Genomic DNA, 21,074 nt, shown 5'->3' with positions numbered 1-21,074 from the left:
CCCGCGAGACGTCACGTGCGCGTGGCCTGGCGGCGGTACCACACGAGAGGGGAAGAGGGGGACGGGTGGCGGAGGGAGGTGGAGGGCTTGGGGTGGGGGGGGGGGGGGGGTCGGGGCGCCGCAAGAGGCAGCCCCTCGATGGGAGAGGAGTTTTTTGTGAAGGCTGCGAAAGGGAAAAGCGTCCGCGGGGAGGCGAGGTTTTTCCTCGGGAAGCACCCGGGGATGCCTTTCTTTCCTCCCCCGCACGGGAAGGAATGGGAGAGCCCAACGGCCGCACCGCGCCCGCCTCTCCCTTCCCAAACTACATTTCCCAGTGGCCGATTCCCGCCCCCCCACCCCGTACCGAGCCGCGGCGGGCGGGGCGGGGCTGCTACTTAAGGAGCGATGAGAGGGACGCTGGAGATGGCGGCGGCAACGGGGAGGGGGTTGTAGCGCTGCCGCTCCCCTGCCTCACCTTTCGCCGCGCCTGAGCCAGGCGGTCCCGCAAGCAGGGCAGGCTGCGGTCCCGAGGCAGGGCAGGGCAGAGCAGAGCAGGCTGCCGCCCCGCAGCAGCTCGGACGGTGCCGCGCCCGGGAGGTGCCGTCTCCCGCCCAGGTAAGCCCCCGCCGGGCTGTCGTCTGTTCCTCCGCTCCGGAGTGGGTGTGTGCCCGGGCTCCGAAGGCGCGGGGCTCCGGTGGAGGTGCTGTAGGTGCTGCAGCCTCGGCGAGGTCTCCGTGGGTGTGTGGTCGCCAGCCTGCGCTCGGCTGCAGTAGGGCTGCTTAGCGGGCATAGCAATAGTCATCGCCTAAGGCGTGGGGAAAGAAATGTTTCTATTTGGAGTTTCCTGTAAAGAAGAGAGGAGCGGGCTTGTAGGCTGCGTTTGCCCCGAAGGAAAACCAAGGGGTGCGCACCTCGGTTTTATTTCTTCGCGGAAAGAACCGCTGCATGCCCCTTTGCCTCCTCCCCGGGTTGTGGGGTCGGGTGTCTTCAGGTTTACCCAACTCCTGGCTGTGTGTAGGCTTGGAGCGCTCTGAGTTTTGAACTAAGGTAATGTTACTGCCAAGCTGCCTACAAAAGGATTAGTTTCCCCTGTCTTCCCCCCCTCACCGCGCCCTCCCTTCTTAAAATAACAGCAGGTAGGGAGCAGAAAAGCTGATTTGTGCCCTGTCTGACCGAGTTCTTTAGCCGGGTCACTAGCGTATCTTCAAGAAGATTACTTGGTGGAGGTTTTGATGTTTTCTGTTTGTGTCTTCGTTTACTTTTCTAAAAATAAGTGCTCTTGCAGAAGTCTTGCATCAGAATCTTTCTTTTCTTGCACTCCTTGGTAAGAGAGAATCTCAGTTCTGTGTACTTTGAAACCTTGCTTTTGTTTCTTAATGATTGCTAAAAAAGGCTTTTAAGTATTTTCTTAAAGCTGCTATTTTTTTCATCATGTAATTAGCAGTGTCAATTGCAACAGATTTGTAAACTGACAAGAAGCTTCCTAAAGATTTTTTTCTAAACTACGTAACCAGAAACTGAAGATGCCTGAAATTAACATTTATTCAGCTCACACTGAAGCTAAGAGACGGCATGATCTGAATTTGTTGCTAAAAAAGAAAGTTGTTTGTATAAACAGTGGTATATTTAATAGTACACACTAACAATGTTTTGTTTCCTTTTCAGTAAAGAAGGATGTCCTTGTTTAAAGCTAGAGACTGGTGGTCCACCATTCTTGGAGAAAAAGAAGAGTTTGATCAAGGCTGTCTGTGTGTTGCTGATGTAGATAATAGTGGCAGTGGACAAGGTAAATTCAGAATTACATATTTGGTGACTTTTAAGCTACAAGTTTGCTTTGACCAATCCAAGCTGAAAACTTTGTTACCCAGGATAGCTGGCTATTGCATCTGAAGTCTGCTGTATTTAATGTGTCATTGTATGCTTATGAAAACAAATTTGATGTAATTTGTCTGTGTATATTTGTTTTTTTCTAAACATCTTAATTATTATTTGTTCAGTAGTAGCATCTCTCATGTCTTCTCTCAATAGTAGATATATTTAAAATTGAACATTTTCAGTTAGTCATGGGAGTAAACATAGATTGTTAGTCACTGAAAAAACTTAAAGAAGAAAGGAAGGTGAGAGCTAATAAGCTAAGAATTTAGAAAAAAAAAACCACATCACCTTTTCTGCTGGGAAAACAAGGGGCCATTTAAATTGGTGACTCTGCCTGCGTAAACCTTGCTTTTCTATGCATTCATGAATAATAATGGAGTGATCTTGGCTGTCAGGGAGAATTCTTATGTTTGTTTGTTTTTAAATTAATAAATATTTTGAATCTTTCTCTGACAGACTCATTCTCATCTTGGAACTCTTCTTGCTCAGTAGAGGTACTTGAGTTTGATTTCACTATTGCCATGCTCTTTAAATTGTTTTTATTTTAGGTTGTTCAAATCTTCCTGAGAAGAAACAAAGTTGAGCTGTTACTGGTTTGGTGTACAGCCTCTTTGAGTAGAATTTTGTAGAATTATTTTGGTTGGAAAAGACCTTTAAGATTATTTAGTCCATCTGTAAACCTAACACTGCCAAGTCTACCACTAACCTGTGTCTCCAAGCATGCATCTACATGTCTTTCAAATACCTCAAGGGATGGTCTGTGCACCACTTCCCTGGACAACCTGGTGCCTGACAACCCTTCCAGTGAAGACTTTTTTTTTCCTAATAAATAATATAATCCTCCTGTGGTGCAACTTGAGGCCATTTCCTTTTGTTTTATCACTTCCCTGGGAGAAGAGACCAGTCCCCACCTTACTACAACCTCCTTTCATGGTTGTAGAGAGTGATAAGGTCCCCCATCAGCCTTCTCTTCTCCAGGCTAAACAACCCCAGTTCATTGAGATGCTTCTTGTAAGACTTCTGCTCTATACCCTTCATCACTTTTATTGCTGTTCTTTGAATGTGCTTCATTGCCTCAATGTCTTTTTTTTTTTTTTTTTTTTTTTTTTTTTTTTTTTTTTTTTTTTTTTTTTTTTTGTAATGAGGGACACAGTAGCTTTCTAGCAGCTCTGGGTTTGGGGTAGGAGCTGGCTGCCTGAGGAACACCAAAAAACATTTTATTAAACTGATTGATAATTGTTAACTATGGCTTTGTCGTCAGTTGTCCACCTTGCTTGACAAGTGTTTCTGGTGACTCATTAATTTAAATATTATTTATTAATGACAAAATAAAGGCAACTACATCAAAAGTGAAATACAGAAATTAGAATCTTGGCTTGCATAAATGTTGCCATCTTGTGTGCAGGTGGGATGCAAGGTGGGTGGGGAGAACTACAGGGGGGTTTTGCTTTGGACACCAGGGAGCAAGCTGCTGCCCTGCTGCATCTTCCTGAGCCCTTGCCACTGCCTCCACCACTGTTTCCCTCCTGCCTGCTGCTTGTCTCCATGCTTGTGTGCTGCTTCCTCCTCCCATAGTGTAATGTGTATGAGCTTGCTGGTGGTTCCCCCTTCCCCTCCTGTGACAGGCCACTTGTTTATCAATCTCCAGTCAACTGAGACCTCCCTGGGTAGCCAGGACTGCTGGTAGATGTTAGGAGGTGTCTTGGAGGGCATTTCTGCCAGCTTCTTCAGTGCCTTTGGGTGGATCTGATCCAGCCCCCTAGACTTGGGTGTGTTTAAGTGGTGTAGCAGGTTGCTAACCCTTTCTCCTTGGATTATGGGGGCTTAGTTCTGCTCCCAGTTCCTGTCTTTGAGCTGAGGGGGCTGGATACCCTGAGAACAACGTGCCTTACTACTGAAGACTGAGGCAGGGAAGACACTAAGTAGCTCAGCCTTCTCATCCTTTATCACTGTGTTTCCCTCTGCATCCAGTAAAGGATGGAGATTCTTCTTCACCCTCCTTTTATTGCTTTTGTATTTATAGAAACATTTTTTTACTGTCTTTTACAGCAGTAGCTGGATTAAGTTCTAGCTGGGCTTTGACCCTTCTAATTTTCTTCTCTCACAGCATCCTTGTAGTCCTCCTGAGTGGCCTGCTCCTTTTTCCATGGGTCATAAACACTTCTTTTTCCTGAGGTCCAGCCAAAGCTTTCTGTTCAGGCAGCACAATCTGTTTCTCCACTATCTTGTCTTTTGGCACATGGGCATGGCCTGCTCCTGCGTGTTTTAAGATTTCCTTCTTGAAGAACTGTCCAGCCTTCCTGAACTCCTGTGCTATTCAGGACTGCCTTCCAATGGACAATATCTACCAGGCCCCTAAACAGGCCAAAGTCTGTCCTCCAGAACTCCAAGGCGGCAAGTTCTGCTGATCTGCCTCTTGACTTCTCCAAGAATGTAAAACACTACAATTTCATGATTGCTATGCCCAAGGTGGCTTTCAACCATCCACAAGTCCTGCTCTGTTCCCAAGCAACCAGTTGGGCAAGGTGCCTTCCCCCTTCTCTAGTGGTCTCACTCACAAGCTGTGTCAGGAGGTTATCTTCCACACACTCTGGGAGTGTTCTGTCTCTGCTGTATTGTGTTTCCAACAGACATCTGGTAAGTTGAAGTCCCCCACGAAAGCAAGGGTGTGTGGTTGTGAGCCTTCTCCCAGCTGCTGATAGAACATTTTATCTGCCTCTTCATCCTGGTTGGGTGCTCTATAACAGAATCCCTCCATGATATCTGCTTTGATGGCATATCCATGGGTTCTTACCCACAATCACTGGACCCTTTCATCTCCATCATCAAGCTCTAGGGCAGTCAAAACACTGCATAGGCTGACTACACAGCTGCCCCACTTTCTCTCTTCCCTTTCACTTCTGAAGTTTGTAGCTACATTGCAGCACTCCAGTTGTGTGGGGCATCCCACCATGTTCCTGTGATTGCAAATATAGCTTTCCAGCTGCACAGTAGCTTCCAGGTCTTCCTGTCTGTGGACCATGCTGCCTATATTGGTCTAAATGCACTTCATTTGGGATGTTGTTCCTGTCAATTGGTTTTTTTCAGGAAGAAGTCATGTGACTGTATTGAGGCCCTTCCACAGTTTCTAACACATCAATAACCCTTGAGTCACTGCTTCGGTGTGGATCTTCATCCCCTACCTCCTCTTGAGACAGCAAACTGAAGGACTTCACTAGCACACTGTCCCTCCAGCACTGGTGTGCCACTCCCAGGCTTATGTCTAGTGAGCCCGGTTTTATCCCTTTCCCCTTCAAAAAGTATAAAAAGAGCATAAGGCTCTTTCCATGAGCCTTTCTAGCTCCTGCACAAATATCTTTTTCCCCCTTTGAGACAGTTGTGCCCCATTGGTTGCCAGCAGCCCTGGTGTCATGTAGGCTGAGCCATGATCAAAACCATCAAATTCTGCTGGCATTCTGAGTAGTCTTTTCTTAGTGGAAAAAATGGAATTGATGTAAAACAGCGTTGTTAGAATATTAGTCTGCTGTTTTATATTTTTCATCAGTATATTTACTCTTTGTTTTTAGAAAAGGCTCTTTTTCTTCCTGGACCAAAAGTTAATCAGCTAGTTGCAATTGCCTAGCTATAGATCAAAATGTTTATCTCAGATAAATTTGAGTATTTTAAAGGAAAAAAATAACTAAAATGGGTTTAGTTTTCTGTTGTTGTAGTACTTTTTTACTGACCTGAGAAGATAAGAGTGGGGAAGGAAGTCAGTTTTCTCTGAGCATGAGACCTGAGGGTGCAAGTTTTTGTGGCTGGAGAGGAATAAAACAGCTCTTCTTAGCTTTTGACATGGAAGCCTGTGGAACTGTGCCAAGCATTTAGAGACTTGTGAACTTGGTTTAGGAGTATTTTTATGTTCTCCTAACTTGTGGGCAAGTTTCATTTGTTTTGGCTTTGGGTTGTATTGATAAGATGACCTATACCTAGAGAAAATTAGTACTGGCAGCCAGCTTGGGTTGGCTGTTATCATGAAAGGCACCTCTTTGTTTATGGTTTTTTCATTAAGAATATTTTGTTACTTGTTACATGACTGCTTTCTTAAAATACTGGTTCTACAATAACTGAGGTAACTATTGCATTCCTCTGAGATAATGGATTTGTTTCAAAGGCAGGGGGTTTAAAGGCCCCTGGCTTTGTTGACTTGTAGTAATGTTCTAGGTTTAGTTTGCATTTGGATAAATGTGATCTGTCCCAGTTTTAAAATTTCACACTTCAGCTGGTGTGGTATGTGTATGCACAAATCCAAGATGTGGAAGCTGAAATTTTGAATTACTCTTCAAAACCAGAATGGGAGTTTTTAAGAAGAGTGAACTTCAACCTAAAATGATGAAATAGTAACAATGCTCATTGCCACTACTATCTTGATCTCCTTCCTGGCAGGTTTTATGGATTCACAAAAAATCTAGTGGCTATTCTTAACCTAGAAGAGAGAGCATAATAAAAATGAATTAAATACTGTATGTATTGTGTTGTAGATTGCTATAGGGCATCCTTTGAAGCACCTTGGTAGCAGATTGAATTCTACATGTGCTGTTGTGTTTTGTAGTCTTTTGTTGTGTTGCTTTTTTTCTTTTTTCTTTTTTTTTTTTTTTTTAGACAAAATTATTGTGGGCAGTTATACAGGATATCTCCGAATCTTTAATCCACATCCTGTGAAACCTGGAGAGGAAGTACAACCTGAAGACTTGCTCTTGGAAGTGCAGTTACGAGAACCAATATTGCAGGTGGAAGTGGGAAAATTTGTTTCGTAAGTCAACAGTAGGCTATATTGCTGTATATTTAAGGCTAAGGTGTTTGTTTTTCTTTGTTTTATGAGTTGAGTTTTCAATTTCCAGGTGGGCAACTATTAGGCACATCTACGAATACTGTAGTAGGAATTTTTTTTGCTTCTTGAATGATCTTGAGAAGAGGATTTTTACTTAAAGTGTATGCAGAGGATAGTCTTCATATACTTGCACAGTTTTTTTAGTATGTAAGATGAGAAAAGCCTTCTGTTGAAAGGTTTTTTAGGTGTCAAGAAAACTTGAGTAACTTGTTATGATTTAAGATGGAATACTGGTCAGTTGTTTTCAGTGTGACAGAGCACTGAAGATCTTCAATTCTAGAGAATTTAGTGGAGATAAGTGGCCAAGTAGAGGACAGATACTATGACTCTAAGGAAGAGGCCTTATATTTATTGTTTGTAAGAGAATCTACTTAAGAGGACTTTATTTAAAAAAGTTAGAGAAAAAAAGAAATGGCTATAAGGATCATCACCCCAAAGAAATATTATTCAGCGTGAATCTTTTTAGAACTTTAAAAAAAAATAGGTATCCTAAGCAGATTTCCATACAGCCAATTCAAAGCATTTTGTAAGGGATTCACTTCAATTTTGAAATCACCTAATATTACATCATGAAATTTATTTTAAAGATAAGAAAAAAAGCCATGTACTAATGATGGGAAAGACTGCTGAAGGGCTTCAATCAGTTGGTAACTTCTTCTGTTATTGAAGTATTCATGTAGTGACCTCATGAAGGAACTGTAATGCCTTACCCTGTTAGATTATCTAAAATATTTTCTGTACCTACAGCAGGAGAACTTTCTCTGGATATTCAACATACATTTGGAAGAGGAAGATGTGAATACAGGTTTTGAAGTCTGCAACTTCTGCCTTGTAGTTGAAATAGTTTAGGTCCCACGCAGCCTGGTAAAAAAGCAAATTTTTTTTTTTTTTTAAATAGTTTATGCTGTTGCGAATAAGATTTGTTTGGAGTGATGATCCTCATATCCGTTTGTTTTTGGAAGAATTAACAGAACCTTGTTTGAAATTAATTTCAAGCTAAACTGGTAATATAGTTGACATGCTCTTGAGACTTAAATCTGAAAGTATGTTCTTGAAGGATTTATTTTAATTTTGAAATCAACTTCTGCTACTGCAGCATGGATTTAGGAATATTAGTAGTTCTGAATTGTTATGCTAGCATCTAATGCCCAAACCTTTGGGTCTGACTCACACTTGAAAGTAATTTCAACGTTACTTGAATTTTATCCTGAATTTTACTTGGGATTTATTTGAAAAGAGTACTTTTTAAACCTTCTTTACAGTGGCACTGAAGGACTTCATCTGGCCGTGTTGCATTGCCGAAAACTCTGTGTATATGCTGTTTCAGGTTGGTTACAGCTTTGAGTGATTTTTTTTTTTGGATAAGATTAAATGCTGAACTTGTTAAATGCAGTGTTTCGTCATCATCCCTAAAGAGCTGAAGTCATACTCTCTCACAGAAACTCATGTGAAGTGGAAACATTGGTAATTGGGTCTAGATATTTCCTAATGGTTCATAGAGATTTGCTGCTCTGCTCAGTGCTTGAGGTGCTGTGATGTGTCTGATGGTCTGTGGTTGGGAGTGCTTGTGAACAATTAGTTCTCATTACACTTCTAGGACTGGGTGCTACTGTTCAGCACAGTAATGAGCAAATGATTAATTAGAAATTACTTAGCTCTTTAAAAATGAAACAGTAATAATTATTTCTCAACTCAAAATCAAGATAATTTCTTAGAAAGCCAGGATCTTAGTAACTGTCTAGAAATTCTAAGTGCTGCGTTCTCTCTGTATGCAAGAACGCAAGTCAAAAAATAGCTATTCTGTGCACTGAGTTCTCTAATATATGCTTAAAGCAAAGTACAGATTTAAGAGATCTGTTTATTGTACCATCACCTTTAAAGTCCAATGAAATACATTGTTCTGTTTCTCTGTTCAGGGACAGCTGTGGCTCTTTCCATTTTAAGAGCATGGTTTCTTTGCAGGAGCACCTTGCTTCCTATTCACAGGCTTCTAGGCAGATAGATTGCAAGTACCTGCATGTGCTTACTTTCCACATTCTATTTGCCTCCTGGTTACCTTACCTCAAGGGACCTGTAAAATTAGTCTTTGTGGAGGGGTGATACTTTGAGGTGTGCTGCAGTTTTCATACTTCCCTTCTCTGTAGCAGTGCTTATGTTTTAGGATTGTAGCCTAGCAGTATAATTTGTGTTAAAACAATTTAATTTAAAATTTGCATTAATGGTATACAACCATAAGGTAGTCTAGATTTTTTTCCTAGTTATAATTTGCTGTTTGGTCTACATGGCTTAACCATTTAGTAATAAAAAGTGAAGTTTTACAGTCCTTTAATAGACTTTTCATAATAATTCATACATTTCTTCTGTAATGGTAATTTGTCTCATCTGAACAGGTACTTCTGAACAAGCTCCTTTGAGAAATAACTATTTTTCTTCATGTTTCTGTGGCAAATTACTCTTTCATAAAGTGGGATTTTCACTTGTTTTATACATGCTGCTATATCTGTTCTCCATAATAAAGTAACTATGCTGCTGCATCTTGACAAATGATGGAAAAATGACAAATGGAAAACTGAAGTCTTGCCTGGACAGAATAACACAATTCTCTGTGGGGATGGCTCCCTGGGATTCAGCTGATGCTGTCACTCCTCCCTGCTGCATGGCGAGCTCCACGAAGCCCTTGAACATGGGTGAGGTGAACATCCTCACACCTCTGTGTGCTGCTGTGAGGAGCCCTGAGTGCCTGGCAGCAAGCAGTCTCCCATGGGATGTGGGGAGGAGACAGTCAGTGAGTTTTTTCCTGCACTGCCTGCTGTCTATATTACATTTGAGGGAGTTGGGAGGAGGAGCACAGGCAGGGGGTGAGTGGCTGGGGAGGTGGGGTAGAAGCCAACCACCTAAGTACTCCAAAAAAGAAATTTAATAAACTAACAGTTCATTGTCAGGTATGGCTCAGTCATTTGAGGCATCCACTTTGCTCCACAACTGCTGCCAGTGACTCATTTAGTAAAGTTATATTTAAATTAATGAGATAAAGGCAACTAAATCAAATGAGGAATACACTAAATTAATGATGAGCTGTGCCTGGAGCTGCTCCCCCCACTGCCACCTCCCTGCCTGCCTGCCTCCTTTTTTCCTTAATGCAACCAGTGTACTGTAGGCAGGGCAGGAAGGAGCTCCCCACCCACCCCTTGTGAGACACAGCTTGGTTTGGGCTCCTCTTGGTGTTTCACAGAACTGCTGCTGATGTTCAAGGGCTTTGATGACCTCCTCATGTGCCACGGAGGTCGAGCAGCATCTGTTGTCCCATGGAGATCTGGCTGGGGAGAGTTGTCCTAGACCCAGCCTGGACACTCTGTTACAGTTGGTAGAAAGGGACCGATCACTCACTAGCTTGTTTTATCTCTAGTGTTTCTATGTATCTAGTTACTTGTCCAGCCAGGGTTTTTCCTTCATGTTTCTTCCAATCCTTTCCCTAAGGAAGGGAATTGCTATGGGGGCAATTGCTTTAAAGCTGTATTTGATTTCAGTTGGAGAAATTACCTAAAAGGTTAGTATAAGCTACAAATCTTTCACAGCATGTTGTTTAAAATATTGTTGGGGTAAGCTTTTATATACTTAAAGCTTTGGTAGGATTTAGCTTAGATATCATTGACTCAGAACAGCTTTTCTCTGATGATATGACTGTTCTCAGAGTTTGTTTGGTTTTTTTTTTTGTTTGCTAATATTAAAGTGAAGAACTTGGTTTTCTTCATGGGATGCGTAAAGGACTTTTATCAAAAGGGAAGCTTTAAATTCAGTTTCTTTAGGAAACAGTTTTTGAATTTTTGCCAGTTCGATAGAGGAGTCAGGAAACTAACGTTCATGCAGACCTTTTCAGAGGATATGATGTATGTCAAAGTTATTTTTGTTAACATACATTTGTCCTTTATCTTTGCACTGTTGATCACTGCACTGAGTTTTAGACAGCATAAAAGTAAGTGATAAATGTGCCTTAAGCATGGCTTTGTCAAATTATACCTCATGACAAGCTACAGCTTAATTTGAGATGAGGACTACTACAGCTGAGGCTACTCTTGGAGATTCGCTAGTTATTCAGTGATTATACTTCAGTATTCCCCTTTGAGCAGTAGGCTTTTTTTCTGATCTTAGAGGTTTGCCAAACATGAAGAAAAATAAACTTTTTTAATAAGTCTCAGCCTCTTGCTGCCTCTTTATACTGTATTTAGTATAATGAGACCTTGTTTCAGATTCTGGCCCTAAAGAATTCTGTAGCTTGGGAACTTTTCTGGTGAAAACAGTAGTGTGATAGCTCAGAGTCACTAGGAGTTAAGTTACAGTTTTTCATGTTGTTTAAACTGTTACTCATTTATTTTTTCCACATTGCATGGATCGAAAATATCAAAAATATACCCTTCAATTTTTTTAGGAACTTCAGGAAATGTGGAACATGGGAACCAGTATCAGATTAATCTGATGTATGAGCACAATCTTCAGAGAACTGCTTGTAATATGACTTATGGTCCTTTTGGTGGTGTAAAAGGTAAGTTTCTTGTTTCATATTCTTTATTACTAGTTGTTTAACTGTGGACAGTTAAATTTTGAAAGGCAACATGATGCTGTTCTCTAGAGGAAGCATCTTTCTATAAATGATGGAACCTTTTATCTGATGCATATATTAAATAACTAAAGTTAAAATGAGGCAAAGAATATTACATTTAGAATATTTTTCTCACATCTTATACAGGATATTAATTTACAAGGATTATACTGATTTTAAAAAACATTACAAGCCCCCTGGCTTTTCCTTGTAAAATACTTCAAAGTCTAAAATAGTTGTTTTCTTCTATGCTTTGATTCTGTTTTGCTTTTCTGCAACTTGATCATCGTGGACAAAGGAAAAAGTTAACCTCTTTGTTCTCTGAGCCTAAAATGTCAAGTGCGTTTAACAATATGTAATGCAGACTTAAAAAAATAAAATAAAATAAAAATTAAAGCTTGATGGAAGACCGTGAGAGTGGAAAAGAATATTTATGTTTTTAATTTTCAATGAGTTTAATAGTTATCAGTCTTTTATGACTTTGTGGCAGAATGATGAATATCTTTGTGTTCCAATCTGGAAGCATTTGGGTTTGTTCTACATGACAACTCTTTATCTGCAAAGGTTAAGTTTGCCCAAGAATATTGGGAAGTGGTAGTTACCTACACAAGTAGTGTCCCCAGACTCTTTGCTGAGGGATAGCACTTTATGAAGGCAGAAAGGCTTCTGAGCTCAATATGGCAAAAAGATGCAGAAAGTCCCTCAGTTGTACATCTTTAATAATCCTTTAGTAATAACTCTGCAGTATCTTACCTTAAACTCAAGGTTGTTTCTTGGCTTAAATTCAGCTGACCAAAATTTATACTGATTGGAGGGATATTTGCCTATTAATTTTACATGATCACCTTTGGGAAAAAGTCAGCTCATATGGGTCAGCAGGTATTTATGCTATGGGTATATTGAGGGGTGAGTGTATGGAACGTGGACATATTCCTGTTAACAGCAGAAAGACAGTTTGGGATTTCTAAATCTGTAAAGAGGGAAAAGTGTGCTTCCTGACATACTGTAGTGGAGTTGCAGTAGCAAATGTATTGGGGGGGTTGGTAAGCTATGAATACTTATGTACCACCATGCAGTTCTGCAGGATAAACTCAGTGAATTTTTGACACATTTACCATGGAGAGATGAGTAAAAGTGTGACCACCAGCTTGATCTTTATGCCAGACCTGTCTCTTGTATACTTTATAACAAGTAGTGGAGGTTGATGTAAAATGCAAGAAAATACCTTTGCAAGCTAGGATGACAAGGTGATGTTTACCTCAGAAACTACTTAGCCAAAACACTTTTCAGCACCCAGGGTGGTCAAGTTGAGGGCAAATCCTGACAAAACAGCAGAGGGACCTCTCACAAGTTCTGCTAATTTCACTTGTGTTCTAGTGTCACTTCTGCTGCAGCATGTCAAGCTGCTTTCCTTTTCCTTTCTTCTTTCTCATGTCTGTTTGCATTAGTGTGTTTATGGCTGCAGGAAAAGAATGACCAAGTCTCATTTTGAGTTGGCAAAAGCTTAACGAACAATGAAGGCAGAGATTTGCATTATGTATTAAATTATTCATGTTCATATCAAGCTGAAAAAGCTTTGTGTAAGACCTAAATCTGGGGAAATTATCATCAATGTGCAGATACCTGATAGCAGGCTACTAAGGCATATATTGAAGCATCAGAGGAATAAACAAAATGAACACTGGAGAAATTTATTTTTGGGAAATGAAAGATTGTTGTTCTTTGTAGCTTTTCTGGTCTGAATCACTTTTCATGTGGCTTTCCTAGACAGTCTGATTAGTTTTTTTTTCTTTTTGTCCAGGATGTGCTTTTCATCTTGCTCCTAGCCTTTTCCAGTCAATCTATTTATTTTTTTTTAAAAAGGATTATTTTTAAGACCCTGTTCTGTCCTTGAGACTTACAAATGACCTATGATTTTATTTTCCTCTTACAAGAGCTGCCAAACAGAAAGGAGTTCTATGAAGTGTTGGTAATTTTAGTAACAAGATGCCTGTACTGGTTGAGCCTGCCAAACTATCTGTGTGCATCTATAGTAGGTGTTTTGGGCTGCAATTGAAAGCCAACCAGACTGTAAATAAATATGGGATTTTTTTTGGTTTTTTTTGTTTGTTTTTTTTTTAAATATCTGCCTTCCACAGGCTTCTCTGGAATCCCTGCCAGGCATCTGGTATCAGTCTCTTTTGCCTTCAGCAGGGGTTAATTTATGATGGTGGCAGTGCTATACGTGTGCAGTAATGAGCTTGCTTTGCTCGTACTCTGACCTCTACACCAGACTGTAGCAGTAGAGTAACATTACATGGGAAGGGGTTTTCTATTTATTGCCATCTGTTACCAAGATGTATCTTAATGCTGTGCTCAAGCATCCTTGAAACAAAGTGAAATAGGCACTTCAGAGGTCATGATTGCAGAGGTACTGAAGCAGACCCAGGAGAGAGGCAGTTGAACAGAAAGAGGAAAGCATACTGTGAGATCATTGGGAAGGAGGATGAACATAAGTCTCCCAGAACATGATCTTTCATCTGATGATGCTTCCAAACAGTTGCCTTTCAATTTAATGGATGCCACTGAAAATGATCAGTTCCCTACTACTTCCTCTTATCTCGGGTAAAATTCTTGCCCCTTCGCATCATTCGCATTCAGCATTCAGCAACAGAATAAAAAAGCCAAAGGCTGAGAAGTTTCCAGTGACTTGCATAGGTTAACTGTGCATTTTTGTCTTTAAAAGACCAGGGTGTGAATTGTGGTTGTCACCACTAGATGGCCCTCTCTTTACGATTACTGGTGAGGAGGCTCCATCCCTGAAACTGCCTTTACTGACACTGACTCTACAGGTGACTTTACTTCAAGACTTCACGAAGTATAGAAAACAGAAAAGCAGTTTCCTACGTAGATAAGTTTTTTATTGATTAAAACAAATGTATTGTTAGCTGTTGAAATTTAACAAAAGGTGGGATGAACTTGACACTTCCAGCAAAACTGTTAATGGGTTGAGGATTTGGGATATAGCAAGGCAATCCCTTATATGATCTAGAATCCTAGATCATTTCTAGGATTTCTTTTATGTAGAATGCGTATATCTGCTTTTCATATTTTCAAACTCTTCCTCATGATCCTAGAGCTGTAAGTTGTTTGTCATGCAGTGCTCTGATTCTAGCATATGGGTCTGTTTAGAAAGGATGACTCATGATAAAGCCATGAGTTAGCAGTGCTGAACACTGGTTTCTCAACCAAGTGAACTCTTAACCTAACCACAAAATGTCACATCCCTTAAGTAATAAACAGATTGTACAGCCTTCACGTTTTACTTAAAATACAAAATTTAAAGAACTTGAAGAGACTACTGCAAGCTTTTTGATTTAATTTTTTTTTCAAGAAAATGAAGGTGAAAATAATATACACTCATGATTTATGCTGCACCTTATGGTTTAGATTGAACTCTACACAAATTTTACTTTAAACTATTTCATCACAATTTTTATGAGGTCAGGTTAAACTACAATGGCATTCTGTAATTTTGCCACCAGAGATTACTGTATTAACAAATCAACTAGCATCATATGAAGTGGTTTGCTCATAGCTTGCAATGTCTTTGACAGTATTTTTTGTTTTCACATCTGTAGTATTTAATTCTCGGTCTTTGTAAGATAATTGAGTCAAGTCCCAAGCTACTGGGTGAGATTATGTTAAAGAGCTTTGGTCAGTTTGTAGTAGCAAGAAAATAGTTTGTGTAACTGGTTTGTATTTTTGTTTAGGAGAGAAGTGAGAAAACTACTGAGCCTCTTAGGGTTTCTTAGTCTCTTTGGTCACCCAAAAAGCAAACCTCTCTCTTACTGTGTCTATCAAAGATTGGAGTTGAGTTTCTCTACTGTGAGCTACTTAGGCTCCTGTGGTTAAGTGGTGTAGTGGCAGCTGCATTAGTTTTACAGCAGTGTGTGTGCTAGGCACAACATGAGATGTGCTGGCTTAGAATTCTAGTTTGTATACTGGATAGCATCTCTTGAATGTCTTCTCTGAAGTTTAAAGACCTTTGGGGATGAGTAAACAAAATAGTTTTATTTGTTGTACTGGGCTGGTATACTCTAAAGGATGGACCTTCATTTGGCTGATTCAAAGTCACTGCTGATAGAAAGCTTCTGATGAATGAGTACCATTTTTGAGGTTGTTAAAAGAATGGAGTCAAGCAAGTGAATTGAATATAGTGTCTTAGTTAAGAATTCCTTTTCTTTATTTTTCTTCTTTGTGCAGTGATGTACCTGCATTCAGTTCTTAAGGCAGAAATGTGCTATTAATCCAGAAACTGTCAAGTCTTAATGATATCCTATGTATTGTTTAATCTTAATTAAAGTTAAAACAATGTTTATGGAAAAAATCAGATTTTTGTTTTTCTTTGTTATGTAGTGATTAGATTTTGGTCCACTATTGTTAAATTTTGTGGTTGACATAATTTGATCATAGTTTTGTTCCATTCTTAATTTTTCTGTTTACAATTCCACCAAAATAATGTAGTTTGCATTCTCTTTGGCAGAATTTGTATCTCTTAAGTTTAGTTATTATTATAAAAATAATACTGAATTGAATCTGTTGTAGCAGCACAGAAATTCTGGTTAATCAATTTACCAGTGTTGGCTTCAATTATATGAAACAACAGCAGTGATCCATCCTCACAGTAATATTAAAACTCATAGTTGTGTAATCACTCAGAGATAGTTGAGATAATTGTAAGCTGCTTACTTTGGAATCACGTGAATTTGCTTATTGGTATGGTACAAGATCTGCAGGCAGTCAGCATTAAGCAAAACTAGTTTTCAACTTGGAGCAAATAAGCTTGTATTTCCTAATTTTTTATAGTGTTTTTTTAATCTGATGTTTACATAATTACTGCTGCAGGTATCTGAATTCTCTTCCTGCAACATACAGAAATAAACTCTGTCCTGTGCCTTGGCTTATTCATGTTCACATTGAGGGTATTTAAATAAGGTATGTTTTGCCATTAGAGAAATCTAGGAAGAGATGTTACCTTGGCAAATCAGTCTTATTCCTACATTACTAGTTTCTGTTCACTGGATTTCAACTCAGCTGATGGTGGAGCCTGCTTATAAAAAGTGATGGCTTTATATTATATAATAACAGAAAAGTGCCTTTACTACTGCTTTGAAAAAGTGTGCCGATCAGATCACAATTTCAGTCTTTGTCTTGTTTGCCTGGAGTCAGAATTGACTTATGTTTGAGGGAAGTCTATGCAATAAATTTCTGCTGAAATGGCATAAAGAATGGGAAAGGGCTTTAAAGTAAAAACAAAACCACTATTACTTGAAGTTTGAGTAGCTTTGCAGATTATCACATAAATATCCTGTGGTCCTTTGTGCATTAGACTGAATGGTGGGCAGATTAGTAGCTTACACATGAGCAAACAAGAGTGCATAAGGACTGAATTTCTGAATACAGAATTTCTATGCTTTGAGGACTGGTGTATGAGGTGCAGGTTTCCTGAGCTACTGTCTGAAGTGCTTAGGAAATGTGTGAATGATCACATGCTGCAATAGGAGAGTGACCTTTCCCAGGTGAGGGTTGAGTTCTGTGATTGTTCTCCAGGGTGTAAGTGGTATATTAAGATGGATGTATGAACATTCTCAACACTTCCAGTTTAATTTTTCAATTTATATTAAGATTTTGCCTTCTCCTTAAGAATTGCAGCTTACCAGTGCTTGCTTGTGCTACCAGTACCACAAGCTATTGGATTACTCCTGAACAGAATACTAATTTTAGTTAGCACCAGGGAGAGAAAGCACAGTTTAATAACCTTGCTATCTTAGTTGCAGTTATTTTTAAATGGTGTTCATTCACTTATAGGTAATGGCTTTTTGTTTTCATTGCAAAAGCAGTATTACCATTTTGTGCAGTTCCACAAAATATACTTGCATTATCTAACAGTTAAATTATTAGTGAATTCATCCTGGTTTTATGTGACCTCTTAAAAAGACTTGATAAATGATTTAGAATTGCATTCTCCTAATAATGTACAAGGCTTGTAATTAATTTTATAATCTGAAGCCCTAAGGTTTTAAACTGGCTTCCAGAATAGCTCAGATTTATTTAAAGTTGTCCAATGGGTACTGTATCTATAAAAGGAAATAATAAAACAATAGCAAAGGGAAAGAAAAAAGAAAATACAGCTTCAACATGAAAGTCAGAAGCAAAAAGGGTGTGAAAATACCTGAAACCAATTTTTTTCTCAGCAATGGCCTTGAATTAATGTAACTTTTATTGTAGCACTGGCCTAGAAGCAAAGTATATTTGAGTGTTACAACAAAGAGGGTGCAATAAGGAATTTTTTTTAATAATGAAATACAACAAATGTATAAACCATGCAACCTTATAACAGGAAACTTCATAATAAAGGTAGACTGTGCTTAACTTTTCCACAGTTCTTCAGTAATGAATTTTATTAGGTGTTACTCAGAAAAAAAATTATCAGCTGAGTTTTATGTTGTAAGGTTAAATGATTCTTATGACTATGTTTAAATACAGCAGCAGTATAATTTGGAATTTGATTTATTGGCTAATTCTGTTTGGAAGCAGAATGTTGAACTGTTACCTTCCTGTTAAATTGCTTCTGGATAGGGGCAGATTATTTGTAAGGCTTGGTCTTTGTGACCATCAGATCTGCTGATGACTGTTTCTAAATGGTTTCTCACATAACTTTGGAAACCTGATAATGTGTGGGTTTGTTTGTTTGTTTTAAGAATTAAATTAGAATCACATTTCTAAATTTAAAATGTGAATGGAAAAATAATCAAGGGAAATGTTCTCTTTCATATCTTGCCATCTGTTTTCTTTCACCTTCCTAAACTTCTCTCAACTGTAATGAGTAAGATCATAGCCTAACTGAAGTAAAAGCTCCCATTGCTTTCAGTATGCCAGAACTTTGCTTCAGTTATAAGTTGCTAGATATGTCACTTAATCTGCATTTTGTTTGAATAAAGCACTAATGCACTATAACCAAAATTAAGTAAAACCAACAGTAGGAATATGTAAGTTAGCTGTGTATGTAAGTGAAAGACTTTTTCAAAACTGGGACAGAATTTATATGACGCTTTCTCTACTTTCTTTTTTTTCTTTAAAGTATGGTACCCAAATGTGTGCAGTCATTGTGCACTGGTAGTAGAAAATGTTTTGTATCTTGCATGTGAGATTCTGGCTTCTGCAGTACTCCTGCCAAGAATCAATGACTGCCAAGCAGAACAATAACTGTCATATGTTTTTAATAGTGTGTCTATATTAATAATGACCCAATCTTGCATTTGTCTTTTTGGTGACATATTGTTGACTCATTTAATTCATCATCCTACTCTAATCCCCAGATTCTCCTTCTTAGTGCTATTGCCTGCCATTCTCTGGTTTCCTGTGAGACAATTGTCTGAGATCATATCAGATGTTTTACTTAAGTTTAGAAATGCTGTCTATAAAGTTTAGAAATGCAGTATATATTATTACCCTGTCTAATAAATAGTTTGGCATGATGAATGCTCTATTACTTCAAACCTATGTGCAGCTTTATTATTTACATACGAACTTTCTTATTAAATATTCCAGCATTTCATGTGGCTGCATCTGTCTATCAGATTTGTTTGCTAGCCACGTTTTTCTATTCAAAAGAGTGCAGTTTTAACTTCTAACTGTTTAGTCTCTTCTGTTTTCTAAAAGTGTATTTCAGAAATGTGTGTATATAGCTTCTGTATGTTTTTGTGGTGTTCATCTGTCACTATTCCATTCCAAAAAACTCTCTAACCTGTAGAAATATATTTGAAAGGTCGCCAAATCCTTGTTAGTTGCTTTTCAAGAGGACTGAAATGTATCTTGTACAAGCTACAATGCTTTCTGGTAATTTTACTTTGGATTATTAGGTAAAAACAATTCCCACTAGAAATCACTCTACTATGTCATTCTGAAGAGATTTTCTTGGGTCTTCTGTGGTGTTGAATAGGTCCAAATGTATCCTCCAAACACAGAAAAAAAATGTAAAGACAGTTATTGCAGTTTGCCTATATCAAAAGTGAAAGGGAACAGACTAACAAGAGGAGATAAAAAATGGTGAATATGTGACAAGGTAATTTTACTTTAGTTCATGAGGAAAATTCTAATTTTATGGTATACAGTTGGTGCTGATCCTGGTCACAACTTGTTCTAGTCCTTGTTGATAGTATTATCATTGGGAAACTCAAACATCTGTGCATATGCAGATGAGTAAGATTTAAACATGTTACGCTAAAAAAACTAGAAATTCAAGCAGCTGGGAAAAAATTTCTCAGAAGGCTTAATTTTATGCATTTCTTGTATATAGGACTGGCATAATTTTCCCTACGTGGTAATGCAGGCTTTGGCCAATAAGACTTGAACTTATATTAATCATGGTTCTTGCTAAGTAGCAGAGCCTCTGACAACTGGAAGTTGAAGGCCTTTTGCTGTACAATGCTGTTGTTTCAGGAAAAGCTGGAGAATTCTGAAAATGTGATCAAAAGAAGCTTAGCATGCAAAAAATAAATGTTTTGGTTATTGCATTCAAAATTAATTTTTAACACTTTTAAAAAAGAAATTAATCAGTAACTTTACCATTCATTGAATGGTTATCTGCTCTGTTGCCCTTTGTGTAAGGTCAGATCAGGTGAGAGTGCTCATAACTTAAAGAAATAATGCTTTAACCTTGCTGATTTTTTTGCATTTTTAAAAACATGACTGAGTGATTATGGGCATGGTTAAATAAAGATAAACATGAATAATCCCCTCAAATATATTTGGTGACTATAATGAATAAAAAGGACAAAGATCAATTACAGCAAAAGTAAGAGCAGCTGCTTTAGTGTGATGATTGGAATGAAAAGTGTCATTTTGCTTACCTGTGAAAGGATGAAAAAATATTTCACAAGGTTAGTGGCAAAGCAGTAAGATCATTTGAGTATTTGCAGTGTGCTTCCAAGAGCCTTTAAATAAAAGGCATTAAGTTGTTCCTGCTTGCTAAATTTCTGCTGTGTTTTCTGAGATTTCCAAAAGGGAAGCAAATATCAATGGTGATTTTTTTTTTTTTTTTTGAGAGAGAGACATATTTCACTGGCTCATTTGACCACAAAGTAAGAATTAGTCCTTTCTGTATGCTGGTTGGTAGCCTAGGATATATAGACAAATGATCTAATGTGAAAAGTGGTTATAGTTCATTGGTGTTTCTGAGGTTATTGAGTCAAGCTGTTTATTTCTAATTCTAATAGGATATTTCAGACTTTTTAAAGAGGTACGTGTGTTCCACCTAAGATTCTCTAAAGTGAACTCCCAGTTTTGGTTTGTAAGCTTCAGACTGTTAGACTTTGGTAGAAGCTATTTTTAATGAGTTCTTTGGATGTGACTTCAGTTGTTCTGGAGAGCATTCTTCAGCAAATATTTTCAACAATTCTGTTTGTTGAATTTGTAACGAAACAGCGTGCTCTGGGAAGTGCTTGGGAATCGTGAAGTCTCTTATGCTGAGAAAACTAGAAATGGAGTATGACAAAAGAAGTTTCACTGGGTTTTAATGGTGGAATTTTGTTACTTTGGTTATAAGTTTGCAGGTCTGTCTTAAATGGAATTGTAAAGAGGGTAGGTTTATTGCATGGTGGTGATATAAGGTCCTACTGATAACTTTTGAAAGTACCTAAAATATTTCAAAGTAGGGCCTCTGTTCAACTCTGAGCTCAATGAGAGGTCTGCTATTGATTTGTGATTCAT

The 21,074-nt window shown here is 38.6% G+C and overlaps 1 protein-coding gene across 1 annotated transcript in view; it reads left to right on the top strand.

Annotated features, from left to right (window-relative positions):
* The first annotated feature begins 156 nt into the window (after positions 1-156).
* The window catches only part of BBS9 (Bardet-Biedl syndrome 9), a 282,566-nt gene continuing 261,648 nt past the window's right edge, over positions 157-21,074 (top strand). Inside the window, exons 1-6 of the mRNA XM_071736076.1 lie at positions 157-496; positions 535-594; positions 1,645-1,765; positions 6,496-6,646; positions 7,987-8,051; positions 11,151-11,264. Coding sequence (XP_071592177.1) covers positions 1,654-1,765; positions 6,496-6,646; positions 7,987-8,051; positions 11,151-11,264 — 442 coding nt within the window. The 5' untranslated portion in view covers positions 157-496; positions 535-594; positions 1,645-1,653. The remainder of the gene's footprint in view (positions 497-534; positions 595-1,644; positions 1,766-6,495; positions 6,647-7,986; positions 8,052-11,150; positions 11,265-21,074) is intronic.

This window comes from Heliangelus exortis, chromosome 2 (genome assembly GCF_036169615.1).
Source record: "Heliangelus exortis chromosome 2, bHelExo1.hap1, whole genome shotgun sequence".
Taxonomy (NCBI): Eukaryota; Metazoa; Chordata; class Aves; order Apodiformes; family Trochilidae; genus Heliangelus; species Heliangelus exortis.
This window is presented reverse-complemented; position numbering and strand designations above follow the sequence as displayed.